The 12,248-nt window shown below is 40.6% G+C and overlaps 1 protein-coding gene across 1 annotated transcript; it reads right to left on the reverse strand.

Moving 5' to 3' along the window:
• Positions 1 to 1,943: 1,943 nt before the first annotated feature.
• On the reverse strand, positions 1,944 to 11,946 carry LOC138616128 (lutropin-choriogonadotropic hormone receptor-like). The gene is made up of 11 exons (XM_069690199.1): positions 11,774 to 11,946; positions 11,380 to 11,451; positions 8,333 to 8,407; positions 7,999 to 8,073; positions 7,706 to 7,780; positions 7,326 to 7,403; positions 7,069 to 7,137; positions 6,590 to 6,664; positions 4,286 to 4,474; positions 4,071 to 4,124; positions 1,944 to 3,081 (listed from the first exon to the last, which is right to left on the reverse strand). The coding sequence occupies exons 1-11, from the start codon at positions 11,941 to 11,943 to the stop codon at positions 1,944 to 1,946; spliced, it is 2,070 nt and encodes a 689-aa protein (XP_069546300.1). The 5' UTR covers positions 11,944 to 11,946.
• Positions 11,947 to 12,248: the final 302 nt, after the last annotated feature.

Here is a 12,248-nt window from a genome sequence, read left to right on the forward strand (position 1 = left end):
TTGTAATGTCTTGCCTTTAATCATGCTTTAAATACACTGAACTACACTGTTGTGCTGCGTTCAATGAACCACTTTTTCTGTGCAAACACAAACAAAGCCTTTGAGACCTACTTGTATTATTAGTTTATATAATCAATTTATTTGACTACAGAAACCAAACCATTCCTAGTCACATACTGTATATAATTTATTGGGAACTAAAGTAGCCAAATATGTGCATTCCAGGTATTTTTTTCTTCCTTCCAGTAGTTTTCTTCATAATTTAGTTTTATTTAATTGCAGCACTTTCCAACCCTGTCTAATTTCAAATTGCCAATTTTCACACACAGCCTCCTCCTCAGTGAATACTTTTGGATTTTTTTTTTTTTAATTTTTACAAATCAAAGTTTTAGTGGAATAATTTGCTCCAAACCACATTTGGTGAGTCAAACTGTGCCAATATTTAAAGCTGAAATAACTTGGCATCATTTGACATGTTTCCACTGATGGAAGTCCACTGTCATCGGACCGAAGTTATTTTTTCTTGAAACATGCTGTCTAACACAGGCCCAGTGGTAAGCAACACCAATTTTCAGATTTTTGCTTCATATAGATTTAGAAAAAACGTGTGTGTGTGTACATGTCTGTATATCTTTGAAGTAGCCCAATAAAGACTCTCCTAAAAACAACCATTTCTATTCAGTTAGAAGAGCTGTTTATTCTGAGCCTCAGGTAATTAGTTTGTCATGACTCAGAGCAGTTTAATTCAATTACAATTTGTAACGCAAATTCTCAGACAAACATTGATTTTGAAGGAGTGGAATGTGCACATTAGCACGCAGTGCACTTGATAGCAGTGGTTCCCAGCCCTGGAGTTGGGACACCAGGTTACAAATTCAATCTGAGGGGACAAATGACTGTAAACAGGATATGAAATCAGGACAAAAAAATAAAAATCTACCGCACAAAATTATTCTTTTCTTGAAAATTGCTGAATAGTTTAAAAATATTTTAAATCAAAACAAAAATGTAACTCATTACAACTGTTACAACAAAAGCAACCAACTATTTTGGGGGATCACAAGAAGACATTGCTTTGTTTTTAAGAGATCACGAGGGAGGAGACTGATGCTTTAGCATTAATTAACAGTGTGCAGTTAAAGGGAACAACAACAACAAAAAAACTGGAGGATGTTCTCTGGAAGTAAGAATAGAAATGGAGGATTGACATGGTAATCTTGATATATTCTGGGCTCGACTGTTGTTGTTAAATGGGGAAAGATTTAAAAAAAAAAAAGATTTTAGAATAAATAAGAGAGAATACTTTTATTTTTAAAATTAAATGTCTAATTGTGAAAATCCAGGACATTTTAAACAGCAGTAATGTTTCTTTAAACTGTAGGCTGCAGGTTTAGCTGAGGTATTGTGGCTGATCTGGCATGTCTGCAGTCTTTAGGAGTTTAAACGTGTCCTGAGTAAAACGAACCAAAAGGTGGCACTAAAACTCATCTCTGATGAGCTAAAACAAACGCCTTCATTTCATCACATTTAACTTAAAATCTCAGTCTCATTAGGACAAAATACTAAATGTCTCTTATTGTAACAGCATCTTACAAAGGTGCTGCTTCATATAGCTTGTTCTTGATCATGAGTGATATGCTTTGGAGTAGCTCTGTAAACAAACTGGCCTGTTTTATTTCTCCTCCATCCATCTGCTTCTTTGTACCACAGTACCTGTGCAGATATGGAGCCTGCAGCACCTGTTGTCTTCACTTTGAGGTCTAATGAAATTCTCAGTTTGCAAACTAAACTAGATCAAATCCGATCTGCTGCCTGCCACGCACAAGACTGACAATCTCTTCACCCTGACCTAAATTTTGAAGAAATTCTACATTTTTTTTTTTTTTTTATCAAGACAGCTGATGCTGCCTTTAAATTCATGATAAAACTTTGTTTGCTGATGGTCATGTGGTTCCCTTGTTTAGAAAGCATCCCCTCATCTTAATGTGATAGGCATAAAAGCTAAAGGAGTGGGGTTTTCTTTTGGTCAGGTGTGATGCCAGAGTCTGAGACCTGCAGAAGTCGGCGCTGGCGTGGCAGCAGCCGCAGCCGCAGCGACTCAGCAGCGACCACACGTCCTTCCTGAAGGCCCGCGTGAAGATGGTGTACAAGAACGGGTTGCAGAGGGAGTTGATGGGATAGAAGAGGACGAGCAGGATCTTCGAGTGAGACACGGTTATGAGGGGCAGACCGAGGGCTGCGGAGATGGCGAAGAAGGAGATCGGTGCCATGCATACAAAGTCCGTGAAAACGAGCACAGCCATGCGTTTGGCGAGCTTTGTGTCTCCGTGACGAGTGGAGTGCTCTGGGTTTTGAACATTGAGATAGAGGCATATGTAGCAGCAACAGACCACCAGGAAAGCAACGACGTTGAGAATGAGCACAGCCACTACGTACACCTGAGACCCCGGTGTGTCGATGTCCATGGGCAGACAGATGCTCACTTTGCTGTAACTGCTGACCCCCGCAAAAGGCAGCAGGGCAACCAGCAGAGAGAAGCCCCAGCCGGCCCCCATCATGGCCGTCACATGGTGCATCCGCAGCCTCTTGTTGACATGCATGGCATTGGTGATAGTGTGCCAGCGTTCGAGGCTGATCACAGTCAGCGTGTATACCGAAAGCTCGCTGGCAAACACTGTTAAAAAGCCTGCTATGCCACATCCAGGCCCTGTCTGCCAGTCGGTGGCGTGGTTGTAGTATTCGTGACGGGAGTGGTAGTCCATGCAGGCAATCAGCATCAGATAGAGCCCCATACACAGGTCGGCAAAGGCCAGGTTACACATGAGAAACCTGGAGGTGTTTAGCTTGTGGTGGCTAATCAGCAGGACGATCAGGACAACCAGGTTACCGATCACAGCGAAAACTGTGATTATCCAGGTGAGACAGCGCAGGAAGGGAAAGCCCAGCAGGTCCTCGCAAGGGTTAAAAGCATCTGGCTTTGGTGTGCACTTGACGAAGGGGTTGTTCAGACAATCGAATTCCAGGTCTGGATACTGAAAGTTGATGTCGTTAATAAGATTCATGTCATCTGTAGTGGGCGCTCTGAAAAACACACAAATAACCCCAGACAAATAAAGAGGTACATAATGTGTTTACAGTACGGTATGAAAATTATAAGGGGGAGGGATCATATTTTTGGGAGAGCAGTGTTAGACTATGCCAGAGAAGAGATGACATCAGAATCATCTGGAAGCAAACAAGATCAAGTTTAGAGAAACAGCTCAGAGATCATTAGAGTGAAGTTAAGTGCACCGTGACAGCTGGCGGAGACGTTTAGCAAACAGACTGCATCACTTCAACCTGTTGTCACTCCCAGGGCTTCAAATACTGACGCTTTAGCAAAGAATAGTGTCTCCGATAGACGCACATTTTGGCCATCTAGGGGTTTGAAAAAGATGTTGGTCTGGTTTAAACGAGGCATTGGATTGGTTAAGACACCAGAGCTACTTGGCTAGGGTTAGGAAATATATGGTTTGGGTTCAAATAATTACTTTTACTTACAATACTTAAAAAAAAAAAAAAAAAAAAAATTACTTTTGCTTTGTCATGGACCTGAACATCTGTCGCCAGGTGAAAGTCCTGGGTTTGTTTAATCCAACCACCTCTAACTTTCTCCTTACACACACTTCTCCACTCTTTGTACTTGTGTACTTGTCAAAAGACCTCCTTCGACCCGGCTCGTCGCTGTGCATAAGACTTACTGTATGGCACCTTGCGCGTATCTCCCTGACGCTAACTGGTTTGACAAAACCGTATTACTAAATGGCCTGTGGGAATGAAAACAGGCTCGTCATTTTGACACATTTTCAATGATTTTGCTAATTGTACTCCTTTTATATGGCTGCTATATTTTTTGTATTATTATTGTATTACTATTTTCCAATTATCTGTAAATTAGAGTACGCCATCACAATTTCTTTCTGCCAGTGCAACAGTTAATCAGTTTTGAGATAATCATGGAGGGTGTTGGATCTTTTCCACTTGCATGATTATTTTGGTACGGTCCTTAAGGAGGAAGTAAAGTTACTTACATTTCTGTTTTGCTGAGATCACAAAACTTGGTGAAGTTCTTTAAGCCACTTTCCCTTTCAATAAAGAAAAAAAGAAGAGAAAAGGTTAGACCATGCAACATGTCAATAAACTCCACTGCTAATTACCAACCCACCGATGATCCGTATTCATTGAACAGCTTTGTTTTTTTTATGCAGATGTGAAAGGATTTTTTTCCCCCGTTGCAACCGGTTACCTTTGTTTCCGACGCCACGCGTGGAAGGCGCAGCAGTGGCTGGAGTACGTCAGGTCGGCCGTCTGCAGCTCGGCCAGGCCTTCCAGAGGCGGGAGGCTCTTCAGAGCAAAAGTAGAGCTGGCGTTCAGGAATTTCACCTGCCTCAACCCTTTAGGCGGGAGGAAGCTCAGAGCTGTGGAGGAAATATCCCTGAATCACACACGCAGGAACGTAGACACGTTTGAGTGACGACTGGTAAAATGATCAAGATACAGTGTTTTAAGGAAGCTGGACGAACACATTCCACAAGAAGAGCTTTGGTCTGACTGTGTTGTTCGTGGTGCTGTTTCTGACAAATACTCTCAGGTGTTCATTGACTTCTAGTGACTGAGGCAGCAAGCCCCAATTTACGTTGTTTCCATATTTATGAAACCAATAAGTGATTCACGCTGTCTTTCTAAAAAAAAAAAAAGATGCACTTTATGATAAAACAGACCTTGTAAATACTGACTGAAAACATTTTTATTTCAAACAAAACAACATTCAGGGTCTACCTGTAGCCTGACATTCATGCCATTTAAAGAAAAAATACCCAACTGGACCTCGCAAATGCAAACAGAAGACCTTAAGCATTTCCTGTGTAACAGTGAATGCCATAAACACTAATTCATAAGCAAGATAAGAAGTTTCACGTCTACCACACAGCAATCTGAGACCTTGTGACCTTGTGTGTGCGACAGACTGAGCCATTTGCTCACTAATCAGTATTCAGCAGTCCCACCAGCCTTGTTGGTTTGTTTACACAGACAGGCTGTCACCACCCAAATGTTTATACAATAAAATAATAAACATTGTTATGAATATTAATCTTGCTTCATGACCCAGTTAAACTATAATCGCCTTAATGCTGGTGGTTGAGCAAATTAATTTTGAACTTCAAGTTTTTTATGCTTCTTTATACTTCACTACATTCCATTACAGGTGTATTTTTGTAGATTAAACTGCCAACAATGTACAAAGTCCTTCAAATTAGCCCTATGTTGGCGAACTGACTGCAATAACAAACATGACACATTCATCCCTAATAACCTGTCATCTCTCTGGCTAAAAAAAAATAAATCAAATAGGATGATGAGTAATGCAACTTTTGATAGTTTAAAAGTTGGCTGCTGTGGCTGAAAACGATGGGCGTTAATCAAAACAGCTGCGGGGTGCAACCAAAAGCACGAGCTGAAAGACACATTTAAATTGTGCCGAGCTGCATGAACTGCAGGTGATAATTCTCCGTGCGTTTGTGATGTTGTAGCCATGTGATCCAGAGTCGGGATGACTATACGAGGGTGGATCAATACGTTCTGAGGCTGCTCCTGTTGCACGAGAACGGAGCAAAGCTTTGTGACGTGCTCGGAGCACAGATGAGCTGCAGCCTTTGTGAATAAGTGTTACAAATTTTGTTGCTTGATCATCATCAGTTCCTGAATTCCACGAGTTTTCGTGAGAGCTGGTCTGACGCATCTGAGATTTCTCTGTGGACACGAGCAAAGAGCGCACATCGAATTTGGACTCAAACTCTGGAAATCGGCAACAGAGACCCTGAAAATACTTCAGGAAGGCTACGGCAGTGAAGCAATGAGCCTGGAGACGTGCTCTTGGTGACATTTGCATTTCTGAGGGTCATAAACGTCAAAACCGAAAGACGCGCATCAGGTCAGTCGCGCGACCAGGTGGGTTTTCTTTGATATTCACAGGGTTGTGCACCGTGAATTAGTCCCGCAGGGTCGGATTGTCAATACCGAGCTTTACTGGTTGTTCTCAGGTGTTGGAGGAAAAACATTCAGTGCAAATGACCTGAGCTGTGGCGCGATGGCTCTTGGGTTCTCCAACATGACAACACGTCCTCTCAGCGCATTGAAAATACATCACACACGCAATCATCCCTCTCCGAACACTCCTACTCACCCAATTTGGCTCCCTGCTGCTTCCTTCTGTTGCCCAGTAATTTGTCACAAACGTTGATGTGAGCTCTCTGCTCAAGTTCCTGGTGCGTAAAAGAATCGTAGACGCACCCGGACCACTGCTCATAAAAGTATGTACAACTGAGGTGCTGATTTTGATTAAGCAATAAAACTTGGAGGACTTACTCACAAAGGGTACATCTTCTCTAAGCTCCGTGCACATCGCCATGCTGTGATCTGAACTTACTGATCCACACTATTGATTATCTCAATACATTTTCCACCACTGATTTTTAAGCTCTTCTGAAAAGAAGTCATAATATTTTGCCTTTTGTCATTGATTTCATGAACTTTAATCACTGTGACTTACAGAGAACTTGGACCTGTGGCTCCTTCAAAAGCATCATCTTGAATGTAACCGAGATACCTGTTATCTCTCAAAACTCTGCAAAAGATATGAAAAAACAACTGTTAGTTTTGTACTTAACATTAAAATATGAAGGAACACTGAAGATGACACATGAATGGGCAACAAGGCCCTAAACCATTTTTCATCCACTTTTTAATTTTCTCAATCTGACACTGAGAAAGATAAGCATTATTTTTAGACTGCAGGGTGTTTGTGTGCATCTCGTCCCCATCAACATTTACCATTATGGGGTGAAGCAAGAAAACAACAGGGCATCCAATCTTTGTTTAGTCTTACATAACGTTTGTTTACTGGTACCAATAACCCTTCTTATGATTAGAAAAAGAAAAACCTGAACAATGTACTTAACAGCAACATATTGTATTGCTATGTTGCTGTTGTTAGTATGAGGGAAATATCATGACAGTCTGAACGCTTACAGTGAGTTGAGCTTGGTTCCATTGAATGCGTGAGATTTTATTTCCTTGAAGCCGTTTCTAACCAGGTTCCTGTCAAGGACACGGTGTTATAAATTTTAGTTTGCTGTCACCCATCACCAAGGTCAGAGAACTGAACATTCAATTTCAAAAGCATATAAAGACGCATCAAGAAACATTTCTGCTATTTTTCTGCTGACAATTTGTTGCTCTCAGCTCTGATAATGTGACAACAAAAAAGTATTTGGTCCCGTACTTACATGTCAACATACTCCTCTGTGATACCCTGGAAGGAATTGGCAGGAATGATGTCGATTCTCAAGTTGTCTACCATTTCTCTGCATGCAGACAAGATAACATTCACTCGGGCTGTTTGGCTAAATTATGAGGTAATAATGATGAAATGATGTATATTCATAATTTCTTTAAAAGCAGTTTGATGAACTGTGGCACAGTTGTGAGGATTTGTGACGGGGTTGGTGGGATTGTAAAACTGATAAAATACAAGTAACCCCAGATGGCGAATAAACAACTCGGGCTCCACTTTAGACTTCTGACATGAAGACCGCGCAGTTTTGCAACATGCAGAAAGACACTAATCCAGTTCAGAGACATACTATTTTTAAATGGGATTACTTACAGGATAATATTTGGCACCAGCGAAGAGATAGTTGTGAAGTCTGGGAAGTGTATCACGCCTGTGTTGGAGATGCTCCTGTGGGGACGAGTGGCACAGACAGACTAAATGTCAGGTCGGAGAGACAGTTCAGGAGACAATTCTGGAAGACATCACAACAACTGAGCCTGTGACCATAATGTTTAAGTTTTCTCACTATACTGCAAGAAAGAGTTCATATTCAGTTGTCACTTTCAAATGTGCTGGTCAGTGATGTTTAAATAGATGAAATATGCCTGTTGAACCAAGTGACTTACAAATATTCCAGCCTGGGCAGGTCAGTGAAGGCACCTTTTTCAATAACCCTCAGACTGTTGATATTCTGCACTGAACTGCAGGAATAAAATGAGACAACATATCAGTAATTACAATATTGTTGTCAGTGGCTGTCAACAAACAAACAGAGAAAAAATAAATCATTCAGACATCAGCCGCTCTGAAAGTCATGGATTAAATGCGCCGCTTTGTAATTGACAGACTAATCCTGCGCAAATTTAAATGAAATGCAAAACACACAGCAGCTCTTCAGATGAATAATTGTGCTCATCGTGTCTGAATGTGACATGTGGTGGAAGGTAACGTGTCACTTACATTTGCGCCAGGCTGTGGAGGGAGAGGAAGGCATGTCTCTGGATGTGTGTGATGCAGTTGCTCTGGGAGATCTCACTGTGGCATAAAGACACGGCTCCGCATCAATCAACAGATTAACAACAGACTGCAAACAAATGACTCTTAAATGTCGCCAATCGAGCCAAAAAAAAGATGGAATCTTAGGAGGCAGACATTAAGTGCATGTTCTGGGTTTCTTTCTTTGTTTTTAATGAACTTCTTCCAGAAATAGGGCAGAGTTGATTGATACTGGGATCCAAACCTTGAGGGAAATATTAAAATACCAACATCATACTTCTAGGCCACGACAGACACATGCTGGACCTCATGTTTGGAAATGCTCCAAACATATATCATGGATGCATCTAGGCCACGAAGATGAAGTGAAGATGTTTAAAAAGGGGGACTAAATGAAGACCATGAGAGACAAACAAAGTCAAAAAGACTTTGTGATTTGTCCTTGAACACTTTGTTTTCTGACGGCTGATTTGCTTTACGAGACGCTCCCCATTTTGTAATCATCATTTTCGACTTCCACTCTACTGTAATCAGCCGACACTTTGCTTGGGAAAACGTCACTCTGTTCCCATTTCAAAATGAGAAATAATTAAACGACTCCATCTGTACTGCATATCCTTTTCTCTTTTATCCCCTCTCCTGATTGCATTATGTTTCATAATTACTGCTTGCAGCTCATAAAAGGCTTTTTCACATGAGGCTGTGATTTTATCATCAATGACAAACCAGAGCTCCTCATGTCATGCTACCTTGACACATGTTTTATGGGCTGAAAACAAAGTGAAGAATCATAGCTTTAGTACTCAAACTTCATGTAAACTTGAATGTATTGTATCACCTGAAACTACAGTATTTTCTGATAGAGACATGTAAGCACTGTAAGTATCTGAGACTGATAAGACTTGTCCCTGAGGAGCAGAGCAAAGTCAAACACACTCAACACAAACAAGCGCAATTTGAAAACTGTTGCATCACAAGTAAACAAATGTTAAATATCAGCTCATCAGACTGTTATTTAAAGGGTGAAACTCATTCACTGAAATAATTCAGGATAATGTTTTAGTTTTGGGAGTATTTAGCTGGAAGCATGCAATAATAATCCCTCGTCAATAGGAAATGAAAAGATAAAGAAAAGATATATACAGTCTAGATTAAATATTCCTCTTTGGAAGAAGTGAGTACATCCTTGGCATCTAGCTAGTATAATATTTGAGCAGAAATAACATCTTGTAGGCATTTTGTGTATTTTTTACCCGATTATTGCTCACAGCATCAGTTTTTTTTGCTGTGATTAAAGTCTGAAAACCCTGTTTGCGTTAAGGTTTGCACAGCCACTCTGAATTAATTGTTGAATCAACGACTGCACCCAAGCTCAAACTCTAACACTACTACCATCCTGCTTCACAGCTGGTGTGAGGTTCTTCTCCTGAGAAGCTGTTTGTGGTCTGCACCAAACATGTCTTCTTTTACTGTGGCCAAACAACTCTTTGACTTGTCCAGAACACATTATTTAGAAAGGCCTGGTCTTTGCCTGTATGTTTGTTAGAAAAATGTATCTTTGCCCCGATGTTTTTGTTGCAATGAAAAGGGTATTTTCCTGGAACACTGCCTTTATAGGTTAGATTTGTGTAATCTCAGCTGTAAGAGTAACCAGCAGATTCTGGGATGAAATTTTGTTTATCTTGGAGACTTCTTCTGGCATCAAAAAGTTCTTAGGCTAAATTAGCTGAGGCAGCCAGTCTTGAACAAATTGGCAGCTGTTTAAAATCTAGGCCAGTTCAAAATGATTAGGGCCCAAGCAACCGAGTGGTGTGAAGGCCCTATTCTAATTTTCTTTCTATTTCAAAAAGCTTACCAGACTCATAGGCATCCACAACATTTTTTATCTGAAGGCCTTAAAGAGCTCTTTAGATCTTGGCATGATGACACCACACACTTCAATAGCAAAGGGAACACCAGAACCTATCTGAGGTTTAATTACAGCTAGACAGATTCCCATCACTCCGTACGGAGGTTCTACTGGCATCGAGTCCTGATTTTAATCTTGTAGATTTTAACGTTTAATAGATGTTGGAGTGCATTCACTTACTGATTTTTTTAAAAAAATTTTATTATTCATGTAAGATAAAAGTATAACTGTCAACACTTTCTAATTATCAAACTGTTTTACAGAGACAAGGCACAATATTATTATCACATCTGAGGTTGATAAGAATTGATAGGACGATGGGAAATTTGTGCATCATCGTAAAATTATCCATGATTATGTGTTTGTAACGTGATGACACAAGCATGTGAGTGAAACATTTAGATTAGAAGTGACCGAACAGACTGGTTTCTTCCCTCAACACGGAACGCAAAGTAAACTCCACACTGAGACATCAAAGTGAAATTAAATTATGTTGGGAAGTAATGAATAATCATAAACAAATGTTCACCTCATCCACTGCTGCTGCTCATAACCTGGTCAAGATACAAGCAGCTGGTAAATACCTGATGTAACAGTTGAGTCAGAGTTCAACGGGCCGAAACAAAAAACAACATTCAGCTACAGATATCAAAAGGATGAAATATTAAGCATTCTATATATGCTTTTTAAAAAAAAAAATTAATTTTTTTTTATTTACAAACACTCCCTCTATGGTGCTGTAATAGGCTCCCATATATTTGGACAAACTGTCTGATTCAACACTGCAGTTTTGTTTTCGAATTCAAAATGGACTTTGAATCTTCTACATACAGACACCATGCAGGATTTTTCCTATAGCTGTATATTTTAACTGCATCAGCCAGCCTTTTGTGCTTTATATTACATTTCCTTGCATATATTTGTTTGCACGTATGAAGTGAAATGCATAATTTATCTGGTAATTACTTTGTTTTTTGCTTGTCTGTTTTATCAAGAGTAAAGTTTCTATCACCAGTAGGTTTTCCTAAAAACTTTACACTTTAATGCAGCATTAGTTCACCCATATATGTCTTTATGTGGAAAAAAAAACAGCATGACTTACATAATTGTAATGTTGATCAGCTCCTTGAAGGCATGAGTGGCAACTTCTTTCAGGGGCAGGTGAGTGAGTCTTCTGTAAGTAAGCACTTATATTCAAACTGCTAGATATAAAAGATCCAAAAATGTCTCTTTAAGTTATCCGTCAAAATCACATTTATTTTAAAGCCTGGACCAAAAATCCTTGGAGAAATATAAATGTGACAGAATCAGGAAAATACTGAGAATAAGTTAGTGAGGGGTCAGACATAATAAATCTAACAGAAAAAAAAAAAAAAAAGTTCTTCCACAAGGGCACTTGTAGGTTCAGGGTACAACAGCACAGATTCTACAGGAGGATTACAGTGACTTTAGCCTGGACTTCTGTCAACACTACAGCAGAGAGTTGGGATACTTACAGTCGAAGCACGGATGCTGCTGCTGTCCGTGAGGCCAGCTGAGTGTCCCTGCTGCACTGAAACGTGTCGGCGGTGCAACGGCAGATGGCTGGACAGGTATAAGCCCAGCAGGAGCGCACATTCAGGACACCGGACAGCGCAACCAGCAGCCAGACCGCCCGGGGAGCCATGTGTGACACCGGGATTCAAAAGAAAATATAAACTGTGCTGCGTCTTCTCAAAGTTGAGGATATAAACACCACTCTGGGGAAATATGTCTGTTTATCATGCCAGGCCGAAGGAGGGGTAAATAAAAGGCTAAATGATGCGCGCTCTGAGATTCAGGCTCTACTGCTGCCTTCAGGTGCCGTCGTAAATGCGAGGATGATCTCCGGCTGGAGGAACGAAGTGAAGCAGGCGGCATTTTCTTTGACAGCTGAGCAGCCGAGATGTAACGTTCAGTGGGAGGAGATCAAAAAAGCTCTGTCATATGCTG

Source organism: Brachyistius frenatus, unplaced genomic scaffold (assembly GCF_029030835.1).
Source record: "Brachyistius frenatus isolate BFR_SWC_R1_liver_20210118 unplaced genomic scaffold, ASM2903083v1 Contig_8, whole genome shotgun sequence".
NCBI lineage: Eukaryota > Metazoa > Chordata > Actinopteri > Embiotocidae > Brachyistius > Brachyistius frenatus.